The 22,759-nt window shown below is 38.7% G+C and overlaps 1 protein-coding gene across 1 annotated transcript; it reads left to right on the top strand.

Annotated features, from left to right (window-relative positions):
• Positions 1-668: 668 nt before the first annotated feature.
• Positions 669-19,844, top strand: LOC116497793. Its single transcript, XM_032201727.1, has 24 exons — positions 669-713; positions 1,298-1,487; positions 1,665-1,804; positions 2,490-2,627; positions 3,425-3,645; positions 4,203-4,360; positions 5,152-5,379; positions 5,907-6,242; positions 7,664-7,834; positions 8,366-8,523; positions 9,602-9,740; positions 10,023-10,213; positions 10,438-10,563; positions 11,680-11,860; positions 12,974-13,133; positions 13,429-13,555; positions 13,957-14,205; positions 15,568-15,708; positions 15,953-16,243; positions 16,548-16,736; positions 17,252-17,419; positions 17,596-17,736; positions 18,757-18,949; positions 19,714-19,844. The coding sequence occupies exons 4-24, from the start codon at positions 2,496-2,498 to the stop codon at positions 19,842-19,844; spliced, it is 3,831 nt and encodes a 1,276-aa protein (XP_032057618.1). The 5' UTR covers positions 669-713; positions 1,298-1,487; positions 1,665-1,804; positions 2,490-2,495.
• The last annotated feature ends 2,915 nt before the right edge of the window (positions 19,845-22,759 follow it).

The following is a 22,759-nucleotide window of genomic DNA, read 5'->3' as shown; positions in this document are numbered from 1 at the left end:
CAAGAATGGACTTTTGTACTTTTTCTCCTAGAAATAACCTGTACAACACGAATGCTGAATTTGACTGGGGGGATTTTCGAAGGCTCGCAGAGGAAATGAGAGAGGCCTCCGCAAAAATCCTCTTCTTCCTCTTCCAGTTCCAGCACCCTGGTACCTATGTGTTACAACTGAGCAGCAATCAGCACAAAAAAATGGTTTGTATCAAGGAATCCTCTATTTGCATTTATAATGTCCCTCTTAGCAAAGCATTTCATGATCCATTTGATGGCTTGGAATCAAAGGAAATATTAAAAATATGAATGAGGATTTTTCATTTTTGCACATCATACTGCACAGGTGAGCATGACACTGAGCATGTGAGTTTGCATGCATGGGCATTACGTGTGTAACTGCAAAATGGTGCAACAGCTGCACAGCTTAAACTTGGTGTAAGAACCAAAATAACACCTCAGATTTAAATCAGCATGCACATTTGAATCATTTGCACTGACATGGCATTTCTATTTATGCTCGTTTCATTAAGTACATCAGGGTCATGCCACTTGGAGGACAGTGTTACGAAGAGGGGCCATTCTTCCCCACAACTCCCAGATACGCTGTACAGGTGGGCATTGCAAAAAAAACAAGACCTCCTACTGAAACCTGACTGGACAGCAGTTTTTGGAGTAATCACAGGACTTCTCACATTGCTTATTACCTGTGTGGCACTGACAGTAAGTAGTAGATACCAAAAAAAAAACCTTCTTAAAAGAATATTACAAGACTTCACACAACAAACCTCACCCAAAGAACTGTCCATCATTAATGAGTTTATTCAGTTGTCATTCAGGTGGCTTTCTGTTTTTCTCTACTTATTCAGACAAAAGTCCCCAAGGCCACAACATTTCTGAGATGAGATGTGCTATTTCACAATAAACAAATGAAATGGTCCTTCAGACTGCAAATCCCCCAAACAGCCATTCTTTTACATTTTTAGTATGTCCTGAAATCAGCAGGCTTTTTCTGCAACCAGACTACTGAAGTAATGATAGCAAAATGTGATTTATTCCTCCAGCAGATCCAAACAACAGATAACTATACTTCCTTCCCCTTGGTTTCAGCCTCATCTGCTAAGATTAATAATTCTGTCTTAGAACAGACCACTCTAATGATGTACATAGAAAACAGATCCTCAGGGTCTTTGCCTAACAGGTGATGATGCATCCTACTTGTTGAGTGACTAACATGTGAATCACATAATAGAACATGTCAAAATAAGACAAGGAACTTACTTCTTCAATTTTCTTGTGTTTTGCAGCTTTTTTGTCAGGGGCTTAGCTGGTCACAGAAAGGCACTGCCTGTCCTCCATTTCGAAGGCAGCAGCTGAAGTATAATCTAGACAGATATTCTTCCAACATATCAACAGTCTTTCCCATCAAAAAGTGTCACCCCTGGCTGCAGAACAAAGGTAGTACGGATGCTGACTCTTGCAGCACTGATGGAACAGGTCAGAAAACAAAAATGTTAAACAACAGCGGGTCTACCTGGTTACTTGCATATAATGGAGCCATGATCCCATGTCTAACAATGTGCAGCGGGCCCCAGATATAGTGACCTGCATGTATTCTTTATTCAAAAAACAGTTGTAAGTAAAAATATTAATAAATGAGTATTCACATTTCAGCCTGCTTCCTTAAAAAGAGTGATATTTGGGAACCTGAAGAAGAGATAGACCTCGAGTCCTTTAATACCAATGTATTCTTCGAACTTTTGCTGAGACAGTCACAGTCAGTCACAGCCAAACTGGGGCATTTCAAAGAAGAGGTAAAAGCCTAGAACACATAACTTTGCCTGTTCCATTATTTCATTAGCCTTTGGCTGTTAAGCGTGTACTTTATTTCAACTTTAGTATTTTCAGAACATGAAAATACATGTATGTACCCATATTCTTAATAGTGTTGTTTATACCTTATAACATAGTGTGAGGAGTACTGACCTTAAAGCAAACATTTTGGTTTCCTTATGGTTCTGCTCTGCACTGATACCGTTTTCAGAAAGTGACTTCATCTCCCAGCTTCTATTTTTCACCTGTAAAATGAAAATAATATAGATTACCTGGTCAAATATTTCAGAACTGCAGATTAAATTAAGGAGAACTAAACATAAATGAATTTGCAGTTACACAGATATGGAGTCTCACTCATTTGAATGTTATAATAATCTCACAGCTGATATCAATGGGATAACATTTCACAGCCACGGAATAACTATGACGAATCTATCTGTACCACTCATCTGACTGCATTTGTGGTTTAAAGAACAGCAGAGGGAGCTGGCATTACAGCATGGTTAGCAGACAGGTTGCATGAAGAGATCATTGTACCACAATCCAGGAAACCTAGCATGAATGTGTTTTGTATTGAAAACTCATTACATGAAGAGGCATGTACAGAAAATTCACTGTCTTCAAACCATATCTTACAGTCCTACTTTTTTTTCTTTGCCTAAGGTGAAAATGATGTATCGCAAGCTTACGAATGAAATATCTTCACTGAAAAACATTTGGATAATGACGCTAGGTATCCCTGAAGAGATGGAGTCTTATGAGAGCACAGTGACAGAGAATTACATGAAAGCAAAACAGCAGGTAAGGCTCAGTTCAGCATTATTTACACACGGAATAACAAATGACATCCATGGTAGTCTCCTTTCACAGTTTTGGCCACAATCATTTAGAACATCACTTTTGGAACTGTAAATATGTTGTATCTCAACAACATTCCTCTGTGAACAACAGGCTACAACGCACCCTTAAAGCATTTGAAGTTGCTGCTGTTGCTTCATGCTAACACGAATATCTCTTTGAAAGATTACTCACTTTTTTTCTTTTCTTGATCTGCCTGATGGATCTATATGTCCCAGCTCTTTGTTTGGGAGCCTTTGTCTCTCTGCTTCAGTAGCAGAGGTTTCTGCTTTCAAAACAGCACAGGTTTGTATAAGCACGTTACAACTTTTTTCCACTTCAGAATTGGATTTGTTTACATTCTTACAAAAGTTCTAAGGATGAAATGATTTCATGTCTTATAAACAAAAATACACTTGTTTCCCTTGGAAAAATGTGTACTCTACACAGTAAGGAGTTGAAAATATGTATATATTTTTTTCCTTAATGACCTGGTAGAAGTTCTGCAGCACTTGTTAAAAGGATATCCTGAATTACTAGCTTAATCAGAGCTGGAAACATGCTTATTACTTACAACCTAGGTAACTGCAACTCAGCATATTAGAGTTATCAGCACATGCATGCTCAAATTCAAATAAACAGATCAAGATTTTATTTTATTTCAAATCTTTGTCATTTTTAATAAAGGGAGAAAAAGTTGCAATTTCTGTTTATATTTAGATAAAACAAAAGATGACATTTGGATCTTATATCCCACTTAGGCAGAAGAACAGATACAGCAGAGGAAACAGCTGGCTGCTGAATACGAGGAAAGTATGAACAAACAGATGCACTTACTGCAGCATGACCTGAAATGTCAGGAAGAGCATTATGTCACGTTCAATTCTGCGCTGCGAGAGGCAGTGAGACTAGCAGAGATGCTGACAAATGAGGTGGCTTGTAGAGGAAGCCAAACAATGTCGTCTCAGCTAGACTGTACAAGGTAATAAACATGCTGAAAAACTCTGCTGCAACTTTCCATTTGCTAGCTAGAAAGCATTGTGGCAAGCGATTGGGTGGCTTGTGTTTGGCAGCACTTGTATCCAGAAGGTGAAAGTTGATTCTTCATGCAGAAGATCAGACAATGCAGTTCATAATATTCATATTTCTGTAAAGGAAGGCTAGAAAATCTCAAACAGCTGTAAATTGAAGACACTCCCATCAGAAAATAGGGGACAAGTGTATTTTGAGGTTGTTTTCTTCTGCTACCAAATGATTTGTCTCTGGGATGTCATGCCAGCTAGAGATGGTGTACCATCCATGTTCTGGCAGGTCTTACAGAGGTCAGAATCAGAATTGAGTGATTAACAAGAAAACAGAGAAAAGAGAAAGTGGCATTTTTTACTGCAGTAGCCAAAGCAAATACTCATCAAGCTCTCTATTTGCCAAAGTGCAGAGATCATTTATATGTCCTTCAAAGTTCTTCTTACACTGCTCCCTTGAAATTATTTTACCTTATCTTCAGATGGCAAGTAACCATCTTTATCTCTTGAATTCCAGCCTGTTAGCCCACATAGATGCTGCAAGCAGCAGGATGTCAAGCATGATAATAACAGAGAGTCACCGCCTCAAAGCATGGGGAGTGCTGGGTGAAGGAACAGGAGCTCAGCTTCTGAACAAAGCTAAAACCAAGATCCTTACCAAGCAGGAACTCGTGGGTAACTACAACCTCTAGAAATTCATTTCAAAATGATGTTAGCATGTAAGGACGTATAGGCAGGCACGAGCAGGTATGCTGCTATTGATGCTTTTGTAAATAGGTCACAAAAGAACCAATAGCAAAGTGAAGAAAGAATGCACTTAAAAAAAGAAGTCCTCATTGAGATCCCAGCAACAACTCATAAATAGAGGAACTGCTAACAAAAGCGTAGTCATCAGTAAACTTTTTTTCTACGTTTTTTCTCAAAAAGAATGTCAAAGCTCATCAAGATCTTCAGGTACTTACTAACCATCCCCTAGCAACACAACAAGGGAGTGAATAGTCTGTAGCTGAGTCTCAATGAGTTAAAGTTTTTCTTATGTGTTTGTCTCCTTTATAATATTGCTGCATGTGTTTTGAGACAATAAAATGTAAGAGGTGCCCTAGCACTGACAGGCATCTTTCACCCTTCTATAAGGAACAGGGAAAAAAAAAGACTTTGCATGTTTAAATGAATGCTGTAGACTAAGGCAATAAGATATAAAATCCTGAAAACACATTCATGAAACATCATTCTCTTTACTGTTATGAAACTTATGCAGACATGGTACAGAGAGACGCAAGTCCCCATGTGTCCCATGGACAACATCTGTAAAAGGCAGTAGAAAGATCAGTTTCTTTATTCTCACCCCAGCTCTGCCCTCAAATATGATTTCTGATAAACTCACAACCCTTCTCTGTGATCCTCGTGGGTAAGTGGATTTCTGCAAGGATTACAGGCTGCTGCTTTTTTCCCCCTACTGCTTTTAGACTCAAATGGCACTGCCCGAGCACCTGAGGTTGTCTCTGTGGATCCTGTCACTGGACTGCTAATTCCCAACCCGCAGAGCACCGTGCTGCTGACCAGCCAGAGCTCCGGGCCAGTACCGAGCAATCATTTCCTGCATCCAGAGACTGGAAAGGTACTTCACGTAACTGGGAACGTCGGCTATGATCCCATCAGGTCTAGGCTGGTCTGTACTGTTGATTCTTCTTCAGGTAAGGTCACTGGTGTAAAAGAAAAAAACCCAACACCTACTTATATGTATTTTTAAACTTAACAAAAAAAAAATAAAACTAAAGGAAATCTGAGAAAGCTTCTCATTAGCATGGGCACTAGAAGATACTTCTCTTTAGCTAAATCCGAGACTTACTGTGAATAAGAAGTATTAGAAAAATTCCTTTTTCTTCTGACCTATTTCTGCCCATCTGCCCATTAAATTATAAAAAATAATAAAAAAAAATAATAAAAAAAAAATTTAAAAAAAAAATAAAATTAAAAAAAATATGCCAAGAAGGTTGTCATTCTAAGGGAAAGGCAAAGCGAGAATGAAGTTAAAAACCTAACCATACAACTAGAACAGAGGACTTACAGTCATTCATTCAATTCTGGACCTGAAGATGACAAGCCTTTAGTACGAGCACTCTCTGAAAGCTCCATGGCCTTCATTCTGAGCTCCCATGCCTCCCTGCCATCGGCATTAGTGCACATAACCACGTTAAATTTCTTCTGGTTCTACCTGCAGGTGAGCGTCACAGGCCTGAAGTGCCCATATTTCCCTACGTTCCTTACCCAGTTTGTCCTGACACTGGCCTCCCCGTGAAGACAAAACTTCCAGTCCTGTGTCCTGAAAAAGTGTTTGCCCTGGGAGGACTCATGCTAGATCCAGCGACAGAAATAGAAGTACCCGTGCTGGGGGTTACGATCCATCCTCACACCGGGCAAAAGCTGAGTGTCGGAGGGACGTACCTCAACCCCATCACCGGCATGTTGACACCCCTGGAGATTGGGGGGCCTATGACTGAGCCAGAAGGAGGCAAGATTGTTCCAATACTCGGAGTCGGTTTGGACAGCAGCACTGGTAGGTGAATGCTTCATGAACCGGTAAATGTGGGATACGCTGTTCATTTTACCTGCCCCTAACACCCTGACTATAGGCACAGAGCAGAACAAGCCTAAAGCCTTCTCTTTCACCTTCTACCTTTGCCTTGTCTGGTCGAGCCAACTGCCCAACTTAGCTTTTACTGACAGAACTCCTTCACTTTTCTGTAACTTTACTTTACAATTTATCACTTTAACAGTCAATAAAACTATCTAATGAAACCATAAGAGACATCTGAGGTGCTTCATTAATGAATATAGCTATGACACAAATGACTGAAGTTGATTTGACTTTTGAAGATGGTCCAATTGCTCTATTAAAATTAAAAAAAAAAAAAAAAAAAAAAAAAAAGCAGCAAGAAATACATTATTGGGTGGGGGTGAAGTTCTAGATTTTCAGAAAGCATTTTCACATACTTACATTCTTTATAATTTGCTTTCAAAGATACATAACACCCAGAAAAAAGAATTGGGAGCCTTAATCTTCTGAAGTAGAAACTAGGAGACTTCATTTAAAAGCATTTTGTAAGCCAAACTCATTTTACAACCAGCATCATAAATGTTTGTGTTTTATTTTCACGTGTCTCATTAGACCGATTTCTGCTTCCAACGTGCCTTTGATCATTGTGCCTTCTTTATGGGAAGGACCCGAGCATAATGAGCAGCTGTCTGGTGATATTCTGACTCTTATTTCCCATTTATTGACTGCAGGAGAAGCTATACCTGTAGGTGGGCTGGTGGATCCTTCTGGAAACCTAATGCTTCTTGGGGATTACTTCACCGAACCCCTCAGTGGGAAAACTGCTCGGGTACATGGAGCTCATCTCCTGCGAGGCAAGGTGCTGCCCCACGGTGGCAGTTACCAAGCGGTGCTGGAAGCTGGCTGCCTGCAATCACAAACCCATGTGGTGAATGCCCTAAAGCTGTTTAGGGCATCAGTTTTGGAAGATACCCGTCTAGCAGCGGACAGATTGGCAGCACTAAAGGCTTCGGTAGAAGATATGAAGAAGTCTTCCACCACTAGGTTATATCATGCAATGTATTGCTTGCAAAGCCTCAAGAAAAAACAAGAAATAGCTTCAAACCTCAAGAGTAATGGTGGTAATCTGGGTAGGTATAAAACAGTCCATTTTAAAGAGTAAAGGGCTGTCATTACATTCATAGCTGCAGCAATGAACCCAATTCCATCACAGGATTTGGCAAAAAAAATAGCAGGTTACAACTTAGGAAGCTTTTGGTCAAAATAGCCACTCCTAAGCAAATCCTATGTTGAACTCAACCAGGTATTAGTTGGAAGCTGTAGCAGAAATAAGAGCATTCACCCAGCATTTGCCAGCCTCTTTTCATCACAAAATATCATTTTTGTTTTGTTTTGTTTGTTTGTTTCTTTGTGCAACCTAGGTATGGTCAAATACCCCAACACAGAGATGTGGATCCCTGCAGTGTTCGGGATGAAAATCCCAGATCCTGGTGGGTCCAGTCTGATGGTGCCAATTCTGGGAATAGACTGTGACAGGAACACGAGACAGCCTTCCCCACTTGCAGGAACCATGGAAGATGGAAATGGAAAAGGTAAGGCAGGAAATTCAATTTGATAATGTAAACAATAAAGAGGCAGGGACAGCTCTATCCCCACCAATATTCACATTATTTTCAGACCCAGGAAATCACCCTACCAATGCAGATTAGTTACTGCATCAACACTGAATGGAAAATATCAATTTACATGGTGTTTATATTCAAAACAAGCAAAACTATAAAAACGGTGAAGGAGAGCTAGGACTGAGATGAAATCACACTGTGCCTTTCAGCCATTCAAAACTCTACCGTACTCTTCAAGAGAACTACTCAGAAGTTCTTTTCAGTGAGTGAGCTGTAAATAGACATTGTCTCAAAGGGAAGGTCCTTGGTCCTACTCTCCTGCATTTGGTAAATAGCATTTACAACTCAGGAAAACTCAGTTTTCATTAGGAAACTGGAAATCATTATTATTATTATTTTAAGTTTAATGGGAAAAAAAGCTGGTGACTAGATATGCTACTGGAACAGTTTTAATCATGATGTAAATTCTAAGGATTATATTTAATTTTTCTTTGTCCACAGGCCTTGTCCCTATCACAATTGGTGCCAGAGCCATAAGTCCAGTTACAGGTGAATTTGGACCTGTTATAGGTGCTCAAACCCACCCCTGGACACACAATGTAATTCCTGTTGTCCAGTCCTTCAGAGCTTTACCAAGAAGAGCTGCAGATCCAGATCTGGTAATTACTGCTTCAGAAAACCAGGTCTGATAGCCTTGGGAAACTTTTTGCTGATACATGTATGTTTTTCCACTACTGTGAGGCAATTTCACGTCTTCCTATGCCCCACAAATAATATTTTCTTTCAGTACAAGATGAACTGAAATATATGTATGTCATTTCACTTATCTCCTTTTGTCATTATCCCTTTTTCTCTCCCTTCCATCTCTATCTTCTGCTGCTGCTTTTTGTACCTTCTCTTTTATATCCTATCCCGAAGTACACATTGTATTATAACTTTGAACATGAATTATGCACAGACCTAGCACTGCAAAGCACTCACCCCCCATGGCAACCAAGTTGGATACATATTCTGTTGTTGAAAGCACTGAATGGAGATTTCATCACTAGCTTCAATGGAGTTTATAATCTACCTTCACCTTCCTGCAAAATCTGAGCTATTATTTCTATCATTGCCTTTCAGCTGGACCTTCTAGAAAAGGAAATAAATTCAAGGCAAAAATACTGGCATGGAAGAATAAAAAAGGAAGAATGGCTTCTTAAAGAACTGAGCTCTCTATTTCTTCACATCATTCATGATGCAAAAGAGGGAAAGGCCCAGAAGGTATGGTGCATTCCTTTTGCAACCGGCTTTAGTAAAATTCTTTAAAAAGTCTTGCCCACATGTATCAAATGAAGAGATATTTGATGCTGCACCCAGGATGGTGCTGGTCTGACTTCGCTCTCCAGTAAAGCGCAATCTTATAATGTGAACTGATGTGTTACTATTTCACTGCAGCCTTTCCCACCTTAACAGGTGTCTAGTCTCATAACAGAATAACCACCAGTTCCAACTCAGAATGTGCCTATACATCCAAGGACAACACAATTCATAGTAGTATCAGAAATGGGGGAATTGCAATCAATTTCTATGCAAAAAAAAAAAAAAAAAAATAATAATAATAATTAAAAGGCTAGGAAAAAGCTACAGCCAAATTAGACAACCTCTTGCTCTCATCTGTCAGAGGAAGAGCAACACAAGAAGTCACCATCACACAAGTTTGCAGCATTATCTGAAACACTCCTCCATTTCTTACAGATAAAATACAAAGAGGAAATGAATGACATTGAGGAAATGTGCCATTTTCTTGAAGGATCCTCTCTGCAGGAAGCTGAGAGAAGAGCTTCAAAATATTTCAGCAGCCAGCTGGGCACTGAACTGCCCTTACTATTCAAAGGTACAAAAGGTTAACTACAAACAGAAGAGAGGGAAGCAGGGTTGTGCATCATTTTCTGTGATGCTTGCTCCCTCCAACAGGTTAGCTTAAACCTTAGAAACTCCTCATGTCCTCCTGAAGCAAGACGATAGAGAGGTAGGATCTGGTTAACGGGGCTGTTCTAAAAGATAAAGAACACAGATGTGGTGAAGTACATTTAGAAGGCGTTTCATTTCAGATTTGCTCTGTGAATTTCCACTAGATTATCAGATGGGTACTACTGCTAATATTTGCTGTCTACAGCTGACAGAGATGAAAAGGACCAGGAAATACAGGTTCTGTCAGAGATCAGAAAGGCAATGGAAAACTTGATGCACTTCATTAAAAAGATGCAACTAGAAGAAAAACGAATGTTCATGCAGATGACTGAGAGAGAGAAGCAAAGGAGCCATGTGTCAAGTACTGAGGCAGCAACAAACCTGATGTTCAGACAGGTGAGATCACTGCCTTTTTTTTTTTTTTTTTTGGCCCTTCTTTACATCATTTGCAGTTTTCATGACTGTTCGTCTGTTCTTTACCGTATACCCATATTCCAGTGCTCTATAACCATTATACAGTCACACCAGCTTTGTAGCTAGTGACCTGCCATATTATGTCTAAGAATGAAAATGAAAGGTGGGACTTGAAGTACCCTTATATCTTGTATCATTTCTTCCAGGTCATATTTGCCCTAGCCTCTGAGTTTCAGGAATGCATACTGAAACAACAAGCTGGTGTGGACACTGCATACACCAAACTGGATTTTTTGAGGGATGTGTCAAATATCCAGATCCAGCAGGCAAAGGTACTGACTTCACCCTCAGGCACAAAAAAATTGGTCAAGTTACTTACTTTCTAACAAAAGCACGAACAGTTGCCACATTCTGAGAATAATCCTCGAGAACACTTCCACAAGAAATCAGAGTCCTGTAAAATAACCAAAAACTTAAATGAGAATTTCATTTATAAAGTACATTTAAAGGTAAATAAAATTTAATTTCAAAGGCAGTTTTTCCCACGGCAGGGTTAGAAAAAAGTTCTCAGCTTCTCTATTTTCATGAAGATTTTAAACACCTGGACACCTGAAGCTCTTTCCTTCCTAGGGAAGAAGCAAGAGATTGGACACTCCATAATTACTGTGATTTTTTTTCCCCCAAGGATGCAAAAGTGATTTTCAAAAATGCTTGAGTGCAAAGGATCATAATTGCCTCTGTGTTCAAGGGACATTTCAAATCCCATCCCCTATAATGTCTAAAGTACTGTAGGCCTGAATCCTCTTGACATGATCATCTTTCCATCAATTCAATAGACTCAGGACCTGATACTTATATCAGTTGGCTTCTGTATTCTATTTTGGACTACTTGCATAAAAATAGCTTCAAATTAACACATTTTTCTAATCTTCTTCCTTTTTCTTCAGAGTCCTTCCTTTAAAGCTCCCTTGGAGCTATCTCTGTCTTCCTCTTCTGCTCTTCCATTCCCATGAGACATTAACTATTAACTGAATTTCAGCTTATTAGTCTAAATGAGGCAGGATTATTAGACCACAATGTTGAACAGAAAACATTTTATCAGATGTACAGCACTTACAAATGGATTCCAGAGAAACAGAGGACATTAAATACAAGTAACGCAGTTCAAATCATTTGTCTTACAACATTCAGATCAGCTTGAAGGATGCAGAAAAATCAGAGTTGGGTGCTGTGGGACCATAACCATTGCAAAAGGCTTTTGAACTGCTGAGACAAGCTTGCGGTAGCATCTTACTGGGTCACCAGTTTGCATAGGATGGCTACAAACCAACTGTGTAAGGTTTTCATGAGAAGGCAAAGATCACCGGGATGCTTTTCCTATGGGCTTTTTGACAGACATGAAACACAAGTTGTGTGTATTGTCTTTTGTCTGCTTCGTGCTATTTCAGGTGCTTTTCTCTGGTTCACAACAATGCTTTGAAAACTATGAGACAACCAGATTTTATGGCAGTAGTAGGATCTCATACAGTCCATGCAAGGACATCCATCAAAATCTGATCCCTCTGCTCAAGTCTGTGGTTCAGATGCTGGAAGAAGATAGCAGAAGCAGTGCATCACCTGAGACACCCGGTAAGAGGGGAAGTATTGGTATTCTCAGTTATCTTGTTTTACTCTGACCTTTAAAGACATATTGGAACCTTTCAACTTTGAAATCCTAGAAGAGATATTACCATCTGACAGCTGGAAACCAGACTTCAGCTCCATGTTGTAAGTACTAAAAATCTCCTGGGACTTAAACCCTTTATCATCTGTGTACACTTGCTGCCAGGTGGGATCAGGCCTGAAATCAAAGCTTAAAGGTTCTCTTTCCAGGCCTCACAAAAGTTAATGCATATGTTGCAAAACAATCCATCTCTTTCTGCCCACGTATAGAGTTCCCATAAGAATAAAAGTGATTTCATTAGACTAACTTGTTATAAGCTGAAAGTCAGTTAACATTAAAAGGGAAGACTGAGAAAATGGTGGTACTATCTGATTTTGTACATTTTTTATGCATTGGAGCACAGCTGGCTTACCTGGAAAACCTAATTAAGATGATTTAATCTTTGGAAATCAAAAAAATTCATTGTGTTCATGAACCTGAGTTGGCTCCATGTTTTTAGTCCAGCAACTCCTGCAGGTCAGAAAACCTAACCTCAGTTTGACATCTGAAAACATGGTTCAAAACCTAGAAATCAATAGCAAAGATTTTACTTCCCCTGCTGCGAACATGCAAATTTTCAATTACATTGTGACGAGGCTTTTAGGTCTACCTGCTAAGTGTGAGCAAATGGAGATATAAAATGCAAGTTGTTCAGCTGCTGAAGAGATATCGGTATGCAAATTACCATACAGTTAATTGGAAGTATGTGATATAAGCAGTTTCCTTTCTCAATAAGCAATACAGACTTTCAGGATTCTTGTGTCCAATTCAAGACAACCGTATAGGAATTATTGATAAGCTACACTTTTGATAAATGTATCTATTTTGGTAAAATGCTCTTTTGCAGAAATGTAACTAGAATGGACTGATGAGTGACCTTCTGAAAGGCCATTTGGTTTCCTTCCAGCCAGGAACACTGCTACTTTTACTACTGCATACTGTAGAATTAAAGGGAAAAAATTCTAACGGTGCAAGAGGGCTTAACCATACTCCAAAAATAATGGTTCAGCAGTAAATATATTCCCTGATTTCTTCTACAGGGTACTCATCAAGAAGTACTTTAAAAGCATCTGCTGCTCATTCAGAGGCATTAAGGACTGAAGCAAGTCAGGAAACTGCTTCGGCTTCCACAGTATCAGCTCTTCTGCCCACTTCACATTCACAAAAGATCAGCCTTGTACAACAAGAAATCCAGACAAAGTAAGAGAACCTTATTCATAAAATCATAGAATGGTTATTGTGCCTCGTTTAATTGCCTCTGTATTATTACTTATAAAATATATATTCTACATGAGCTTAGAGGTATTTCCCCTGCCCTCAAAAGGCTTACATTTGGGTTTTATGGGTGGCTCAACATAAGGTACCTGTTACAGCCCACTGTTTGTTCTCAGGCAATATACACACAACCATGACAAGTGCCACGTAGTAATGAGGAAGTATACACAGTATACAAAGTAGGAATCTTCAGTCCTGTTCCATGCATGTCTGGTCACAGGTTTCTATTGGAGAAGCACGCTTCTGAACTGTTACACCTGGAACTGTCTTTAATGATGGAAGAAATAAGTGCATTTTTTTATGAATCATCCAAGACTAAGGAAGATGAATACCATAAAGGAAATGGGGTAAGGTTGGTACCGTATCAACTTAGAGGGCTCAGCTGATACACAAGAAAATAAAGTTTTCTGTTTTCTTTTTGAATTCCTTTCAATTATCCCACATCACTTCAGAAAAGTAAATAAAAGCAAAAAGGAGTTTGTTAAAGGAATCTTCTGTTCTGACTACTGCAAAGCAGAACAAAAACAAAATTATGCTCCCTTCTCAATGTTAAGGCACAAGAATCAGTGGCTTTATTTTCAGTAACTTGTGGGTACATAATCCTACAGTAAATCAGTCTACTTACGTTACTTAAATGAACTTGAAGATCTGGTTTCTGGCTATTTTTAAAGCTCAGTGTGACTCATTTCTCATCCCTCTGATGCTCCTGATCATGAAGATGTTGCAGTTGGGCTGTCTATGTTTTCAGGGAAAGACCAGTAGAAGAACAGAAGCAGTCATCGCCAAGGACTCACTCCTGAAAGAACTGTCAGAACACCACCACCGTACTGAACAAGTCCTCTATCAGAAGCATCGGGAAGAAATCAAACATTCTGGCCTCAGCTCCCGTTTAACAGCACCCCATCAGACCTTACATTTTCTGGAAGAAATTCCAGACCAGTTGTCAATTTGTGGTGCTGGTTTTCAGATCCCAGACTCTGACTTCACTGAACAAGAAGTAAGTTCAATGCATTTTGCTTATGCTACTCCTACTATTGTCACTTCACTGCTTTGAAGGATGAATGCAACCTTCACTGGAAGGTATAGGCATACACATTAGCTTTAGGCATTACATAGGGGGCTGTATTATCAGAGCAGCTACATGTACAACTTGAGTGTTTGGGTCTCCTTGTATTGCACTACATATTTTACTGCCTCAGTACATTTTTTTACTACATATTTTTATTGCTTAAGTATAGGTTAAGTCATCTAAATTTTAAATTATCATTACACAGGAAAAAATAGTGACATTACCAGCACAAAGCTTTTTTCTTTCCTCTTTCTTTCTAAGCCAGTTTCCTGCCTGAGTTTGTTTTTCCCTTGCTCACATGTATGAATGTAGTTTTTCTTTTTTTCTTCATGCTGCTTTAATGATCCTTGTTCCATCCTCCAGTATCTTAGGATTTTATAACACTGAATGCATCTACAATTACAACATGCTGGTTTTCCTCTAGTGCGCCCTGGGCTTTGCTAGGAGAGTATCACTAGTAGACAACAATTGAGGATTTGAAAGTAGAAAAGTTCCCTGTTATAATAACAGTATTTCCTCAAAATACTTTGAGCTAACATCTCCTTTACACTTGTACACATTGTAGAAGGGGCCACTGCCATTTCTGCAGTCTCAGTGCCCACCAATGGTGCTCTTTTAGCTTTTATGAGTCTACATAACCACAGACTTCATGCTATGGTCTGACAGGAAAACACTGGAGAGATAGCTTAAAAGATGGTCAGGTAACTTAGGCATAGAGCTTCTCTTGTGGGCAAGCTCCACCTTTGAGATGACCTTGTTTATACACATGGGTTTTAATATGGCAGAGTCATTCTCCAGTCAGACCATATAAATCTGTTCTGAGAGCAGATGTCTGCCTCACATTACGCTAACGACAAACTTCTTGATCCATTGTCTGATTTCATCTAACTTTGCAGGGGCATAAAGGGCTCAGGAAATAAAGCACCCGTAAATTTTATGAAAACAAACAGACAAGCAGAGGAGAAACAGAGAATTTACATACCCCTCTGAGGCAAAACTGCAGTGTGACTTCATGCCTTACTAGGTACCAAAACACTCATCCAGCAAAGACCTATACGGATAAAGTTTCCCTTGGAGCCCCTATAAACTTGGAGGAACTAAATCTACTTAGACTACTAACTTAGAACTTAGACTACTCCAAACTGAACCACATTTCCCACCACAAGTCCATAGGAAATCAGGCTTCTCAGGCTTCACTAGTTCTGGTAACTATGGTGCTATTTGTTGGTGTAGAAAATCCTTTTTTCTTTTCTTTTCTTTTTTTTTTTTTTTCCCTCTTTCACTTAACAGAAACCACATTGTCAGGAAGTCAAGCTTTCTCCAGACTCTCTAACTCAAATACTACAAGCTTCTGCAGTGAAGATAGTAAAGCTGGAAGCTCTGAGGCAAGCATGTCTGTACAGAGTCCTGGATCTCTACAACAACCTTCAGGTAGAGGCAGTTCACACTTTTCACGCCTCACCCCTCACCTGCAAAAGCCTCGTGGTAATTCAGAAAACCTGTAAGCTTGCAGCTGCCCACCCTGACCTACAGTGCAGTTACAGGAACATCCTAAACAGGACATCCCCACGGTCAAAGCCTTACCAGTTGTACCCACTACAACCCCAATGCAAGAGCAAGTTCACTTCTGTACACAAAATTCATTTGCTCATAGCACTGTACTTCCCTTCTTCAGATTTTGACTTGGCCAGAAAGCGTGACAAGGATCCTGAACAGCTTTGACTACAAAACTAATGGTGAAAGAGTAGCTCGAGAGGTTGCTCAGAGTAAAGAGAAACAGCAAATGGCGAGAGCTCTGGCTTTCCTCCAGAAGCATCATCAGGAAGGGGATTTGCTTGTCGGTTTAAAGGAAGAGTCAGAAGCTGTGCTGAGAAACATGCAGGCAGAATTTAGACTGGAACTTCACACACAGACGGAAGAAAAGGTACATCAGCTGAAGCGTTCGTATTTTCATTTGCTAACAGAGGTATGTGGTGGGATGAGGCTTCAGTAAAATTTCTGGTTATTTTAGGTTCAGAAGTGTTTTATGTGGTTCACAACTATTCAAGTCATTATGCAAGAAAGGATTTTCCAGCTCTAGCAGGACATGCTTTGGGAATCTTTCTAAAGTCCCATGTTAATTTGATGTGTTCCATTATTCTTCAGGGTAGTTCTCTATTTTTTCCCTGGACTCCTATTTGCAAACCTGCATTGAGAATTGGAATATTTCCACACTTTCACAACTCTGCCAGTAACAGAATCTATATCATTTTGTAACGCTTTCTTCACAGATACAAGCCAAAGAAATGCAAGTGATCCAAGGGACCGAAGGAGAATTAGGGAATTTGGTGGCATATTTCATCCTATCTCAGAGACACCTGCGGCAAACAGTCGTAATGCTACAAGATTGCTACAGGCTCCAGAAGGCTACACTGAGGTCCCAAAGGGAGGGCACTGGCCTGGAACAGCTTGCTGTAGAAGTAATATTCTCCTGATACTTCGGTTTAGAATTTGGAACTCCTCCAGTGTGTTGTTACAAAGCTTTAAAGTTTATAAATGTCTCCTGAGGAATTGTTTCTGTTTATAGCAAATGGACAGCTTGCTCCAGATTTAAATAATAATAATAATAATAATAACAACATACTGTAATCTGCAACAGTTGTGTATATGAAGAAATTGAAAATATCATGGGTTTAGCTACTAAAGATCAGACACTTCAAATTCATTTCTTAACAGAAATTTACTTAAGGCTCCTTTGATGATCTTAAACTTACTTTTGACAGTTTATTTATTTATTTTTAAATAACAAAAATTCAGGGTGCATGGGACTGAAAAATACTGTTATCCATTTTCCACTGCCTTTGACATCATTTTCAAAAACTCTGACTCTTAAATCTGTCTGTTCTCAATGAAATGTACAAAAAGTAAGATAACCAAATAGCACGGTATGTGATCAGAATCACACTATATTTCACATCACCATTTTACCTTTCAGGAGTTATCAATCGATGATGACCTGTGGGGCATGTTGCATCTGCTGAAGAACAACACCGAGTATACGTTGTTAGTGCTTGAATATATACAAGCTGTAAGATTATTACAGCTGAGGGAAGCACAGTTTAAGGAAATAGGCAGAAGCCTAAAAGGCTACCTCCAGGAGAAGGTAAAACTGAAAATATGTTACCTGTTGATTTTATTCAGAAAATGCTAATTTGCATTGCTACTGTTACTCTGTAGAGGACTCTGTTCTGCAAGTATCACCCTTTCCAGAACAATATCAGGATCTTATCGTCTTTTTTCGTGTTTATTTATTTTTTTTCCCTTATGTATCATCTGTAGTTTTTGAATGAAGCTAACAACATAACCAATGAACTGAAAAACTTCAGAGAACAGAAAATTAGAAGGCTGAAGGATCAACTGAAACTCTTCCTGGGAAATAAAAGAATGAAGAATATTTCAAGTAACTTTGATCCACTGCAGGTTAGAAAAGCTTAAATCCCAAAAGTTTTCCAATTGAACAGGCTGCATCATATGCACAATATATAAGATTAATGGTATAATGATAAAGAGACTGTGAATGCAGCTAGTTGTGTGGATTATGTTCTGTACTATGATAATCACAACAGATTTATGAAGACATTGGTTGAATATAGAGATTAGCAACACAAAACTTGAAGAAGCTTGAAAGGGACAGGAAAAACACAGCTTTTAAAAGTAGCTATCCTCCCAAGTGAAAGCATAAGGGAAGAAAGAGCTTAACAGTTTTCTTCTTAAGAGAAGAAAATAGCTACCTTAAAAACAAAAGAAACATCAGGAAAAAAAAAAAAAAAAAGAAAAGAAAAAAAGGTCTCTGGCAGACCTTCAAGAGAAGTATCTGGACCTCAGAGAATCTCACATATGGCAAGTACCAGATGAAAGAGCAAAGCTGCAGAATCACCTGCTGTGTGGAGAGCTGAAAAGGAGGATGAAGCACACGGGGTTTGATTCAACAGCACACCCTGAGCAGCATGATAGGAGGGTACATGTACTCCCTGACCACATCACTTCACATAACCACTTCACTCCACCCCGCAGTGCTTTTGTGTTTGTTCTGGGCATCATTTGGCTGCTGTTTTTGTTTGTTTGTTGCTTTTTTTCCTGATTTTTTCAGTTATTTAGAGACTGAGGACTGGAACCCAGAAATGCCATATGTAGTCCAAAGTACTAATCACTGTACAGTCTGAGAAGTTTAACAGCAGAAGGCAAGCTAAGCAACTAGTGTCTGCCCTAAGCAAAGCATATACAGCCTGAAAAATGAGATCCTTAAGGTGAAAGCCTGCTGGATGTCTCTGTATTTGCTTCTTAATATTTCTTTTCTTGCCACTAACAGTGTGAGAGAACATAAGTTTTTAATACACAAAGCCTAAATTTATGCCAGAGAAGTAGTTAAAAATAAAGAAATCTGTAATTATCATTATGAATTTCATAGGCACTTTTACACCTCCTTACCTTTCTTTGTAGAACTTGATGAATATATGCAGTGAAACAAAAGGGAAGGATTTTCATCCAGATCTGGAAAAGCTGAGAATGAGATCTGAAGAGGAAAGAAAGATGCAGCAAACCAACAGTCCTCCGTTGTCCATCACCAAGTCTTTCTGGATTCCAGGGACACATCATAAGGCAGATGATGAACTCTTAGAGTTCTTGACTGAGAGTAAGCTCAGTTTGTCATAAGAAACTCAAGTGACTTATCATTCCTTTTTGATGTTCATATATTTCCTGGAGGGCATTAATGCTTTGGAAATGGGAAGAATAGGGAAGAGGTGGGGTGGAACTCAGACAATAGTTAACAGTATAAGATGAAGAAGGCTTTATGTGTTTCTAAAAAGAAAACATCCTTCTCCCAACTAACCATCCTAGAAACTGAGCCAGCGTGAAGAGTTTACATTAAAAAGGCATTTTACAGCTAGGACTATATTAGCGTCCTCTCAATTAATGGATATTATTGAAATTTAAGTATAAATCTGGATACTTACCTGGATGATTGCTTTTTCTGGCAAGAATATAATTCTTACCTAGATAATCTTTATACATCTTCAGAGCTGAATTTCTTTTATCCTTAGCGTTAAGCACGTGTCCGGGGATTCTCTTGAAACATCAGCAGCTCTTTGATAAGCAGCAGAATTTCCTCCTTTTTGGACCGAAAAAAAAAAAAAAAAAAAAGTTATTGGGAGCAGGTAAACTATCACTTGTGATCAATTACATAGTCTTTACGTTTTCCAGCACCTTCTCTATGAAGCAAACAGCTATTTATTTACCCCCTATCTCGATGAAGCGGTATGTAACACAATCCTGGAATTCAACTAAACACAAAGAAATAAAACAAAAGAAATCAAGGCTAGCTTATGGAACAAGAGGAATGGCTAGGAACATCTGGAATTATTTGCAATTATTAACTAGTGTATACTACTCTCACAGACATCAAGGTGCTGAAGCAGGCAGAACACCTGATGGCATCCAGAATTATTCTTCTGAATCCACAGTACACGACACCTCCTCTGTACGGTAAAAAGTTTAAATCATTTTGCAATCAATGTTGCATTAATTAGTTAAAAAATAAATCCTACCAATTAGGTGAGATATGCAATAGAAAGTCATTATTTATAGACTCAAAGGCAGATCATCTGTTTTTTCATCAAGAAAAACACACTGGAAACAAACACAACACTGTTAGGAAAAATTGCCAGGAGTATTCTGTAAGAAGCCCAACCAAAATCTGTGGGAATAAGAAGCACTTAGGTTTTGGTCTTGTTTTGATGTTGTGTTTGGGTTTTTTTTGGTGTGGGAGGGCAGGATTTTGAATTTTTGCTTGTTTTGATATTGAGAGTACCATCTTCTTGTGTAAAGAAAGACTTCCATATATTATTTGAGGTATATGAAAAAAAAAAAGAGAGAGAACTAGCCAACTGAATACTGTAAAGTGTTTTTGAAAGAGAGGTTTTCTCTGAAATGTTGACATGTCTTTGCCCGGACTTCAATATTGTGCTCCAAACAGCAAAACTATTTACCCATCTCACCTTGCTTATATAATTCCTTTTTGGAATGATGGTTTAGAGATAGATTGTTTAAGAAAGCAGCATTTCTGTATTTCTTTACACAGGTGGTAATAAAACTAAGTATCTAGAAACCTCTTTTCTTCTTGGTCTTCTGAAAGATGTCAATGATGAGCTCCAAAGTCATGCGGCAGCAACTGGATTACTACAAAGCCAAAAGCTGGACAAAAGTAAACCTCATCTCTGCTCGTTCTTACAAGAAATGTCAGAAGGTGAATGTAATGTAATGATTTGGGTTTCATCATTCATTTCGTTGTTTTTATTATGATAAGATTTTACTGGACAGGCAACTTAGATTTACTGTCCTCTGAAGAAAGTGCTGTAGCAGTGGAAGACAGACCCAGAATCACTCAGACATTGCTGCTGATGAAATCAGAGGCACACAAGTCATCTCGCTATTTTAGACCTTATCTGAAATTTCAGAAGGGAGAGCAAAGTTTTGGGGGTTGCATGAGAATAAAGCATGGCATGACTCTTGAAAAATCTTCTAATGCATCAGAAGGGCTTAATTTTATAATGAATAATGACAAAGTGTTATAAGGTGAGAAATGCAGCATATTACATGCTTGTGTTGCAATGTTCTCTCTTGGACAAACAAAATGAAAAACAACAACAACTATTTAGTTTAACAAAATGTTATTGTTCTTTGTAGAAACAGCAAATTCTTATCAGGGTGTACAAGATACCTTGATGGATCAAGAAGGAGAACTAATAGTAGTTGATTCTGCAACTCTTTCTACAAGGGAGTTTGTCATATATCAGTACGGCATCTCCATCCTGCAATTTCTCAGACTTCACATTGATGTAAGTTTTTAAGATACTGGTGTTCAGTGATCAGTGCTTTCAAAAGAATACAGGTATCCAAAAAACCTTTCACCAACTATCAAGTAAGATCAAGCAGAGAATAACTAGTGTGAGAGCATCAGGAAGTGCAATCCATTTGTTTTCTCCACAACGGTATAGGACGGTTTTGAAGTCAAGTCTCTGTCCCACAAGATCCACGGTCCATTCTTTTATTTGTCGTGCCATCTTTCTTGAGCACATCACTTAATTCTTGCATTACCTAATTGCTGCATATGCATAATACTAGTACTGCCTAATATTAGGATAAAGCTTTTCGTTTTTAGTAATTTGGAGCAAGGAGTCTCATTTTCCTTTTACTGTTCTTCGCACATTATGGCTGCAGTCAAGGTAGACTCTGCAGGGTCTTTCATAAAAATATCAAATAAATAATAATAAAAATAATGGTGACTACAGTCAGAGCTCCAGGGCAAGAGTACACTTTCATTTATTTAATTAGAGAACTGGCAAGATGAACTGCTGTGATATGCAAGGGTTTTTTAAACAGTCTCCATTTCCTTGTGGTATTTGTTGGCTCTGTGTACTGACTGCAAATCAAAGCTGACATTTAAATGAATTTATAACCCATTAATCCCTCTTACTTTGCAGATCTAATGTGCATACATACTTTTTACAGAAGCAATTTGCCTTCCCTTTGCAGGCTCCAGAAATTAACCTGTGTGTTGCCTCCAGCATACCTCTCTGTAACGCCACAGGCAATGCCTTCAGAAACTGCTACTTTTATCAGGTGTGTCAACTTCACGTCTAACCAGTCTGTGTAATATTTTCATACCCATTAAATTAGAGAACTAGGGAGGACATTGCAGAAATGGTTCATATTTTTAAGTCAGGGTATGCTTGATGCTTTCTAGGAAAATATCTGAAGCATACCATTGACATTATATTGATATCTCTGAATGTAAACTTAATAGAGCACTCCAGGATACAGAGATTTAATAAATGTTTTGTATGAGGGTCATACTTAAAGCATACTTTATTAAACAAGCTGTGGTTACCTAGTCTCTCATATTCAAGTTACACCAAATTATGTACAGGTCACCTTCATAGAAATCAACAGCTGATCAGCATTTTACATGCTATAATTAAATAATACTAAATAGTCAGATTCTATATTTCTAAAATTCCAAGACATTGAGGGAGTTTTCTAAAGCACACAATACAAAAATAAAACTCTAGAAACACCTCATGTGAGAATATGCTAGATTTCACACAAAGGAAAACAGAAAGCCTTACAACAATGCTGCTTTCTTTAGTATATGGATATTCACCAACCAACATTCTCTAGTTTGAGTCTTTTAACTTCTGTAAAATTGAGACCAACCCTTGGAGGAGTTGCATCAGCTGAGCTGACTGCTGCTGTGCTCTTATCTCAACTCTGGATATTTGTTTTTTCTCAGAATTCAGAGAACAAGCTGTTCATTCTAAGGAATTGCCTGGGTTCTGCTGGAAGCTTCCTCCTGCTCCTCGTGCACTGTTTAGCTCATATCACTGCCGCTGACTTCAACCAAGACACCAACCCAATCTTTCTGAGGCTTTTTTATCAGGTACAT

The sequence above is a fragment of the Aythya fuligula genome, chromosome 22 (assembly GCF_009819795.1).
Source record: "Aythya fuligula isolate bAytFul2 chromosome 22, bAytFul2.pri, whole genome shotgun sequence".
NCBI classification, from domain to species: domain Eukaryota; kingdom Metazoa; phylum Chordata; class Aves; order Anseriformes; family Anatidae; genus Aythya; species Aythya fuligula.
Note: the sequence above shows the minus strand (reverse complement) of the source record. Positions and strands in the feature narration are given on the sequence as shown.

Excerpts from the sequence above, each read along its gene's own strand:
- LOC116497793 (XM_032201727.1), top strand. The coding sequence starts at position 2,496 with ATGATGTATCGCAAGCTTACGAATGAAATATCTTCACTGAAAAACATT. Across the intron at positions 7,835-8,365 it reads GGAAGATGGAAATGGAAAAG|GCCTTGTCCCTATCACAATT; the intron begins GTAAGGCAGGAA and ends CTTTGTCCACAG. Across the intron at positions 17,737-18,756 it reads GTAACTTTGATCCACTGCAG|AACTTGATGAATATATGCAG; the intron begins GTTAGAAAAGCT and ends CTTTCTTTGTAG.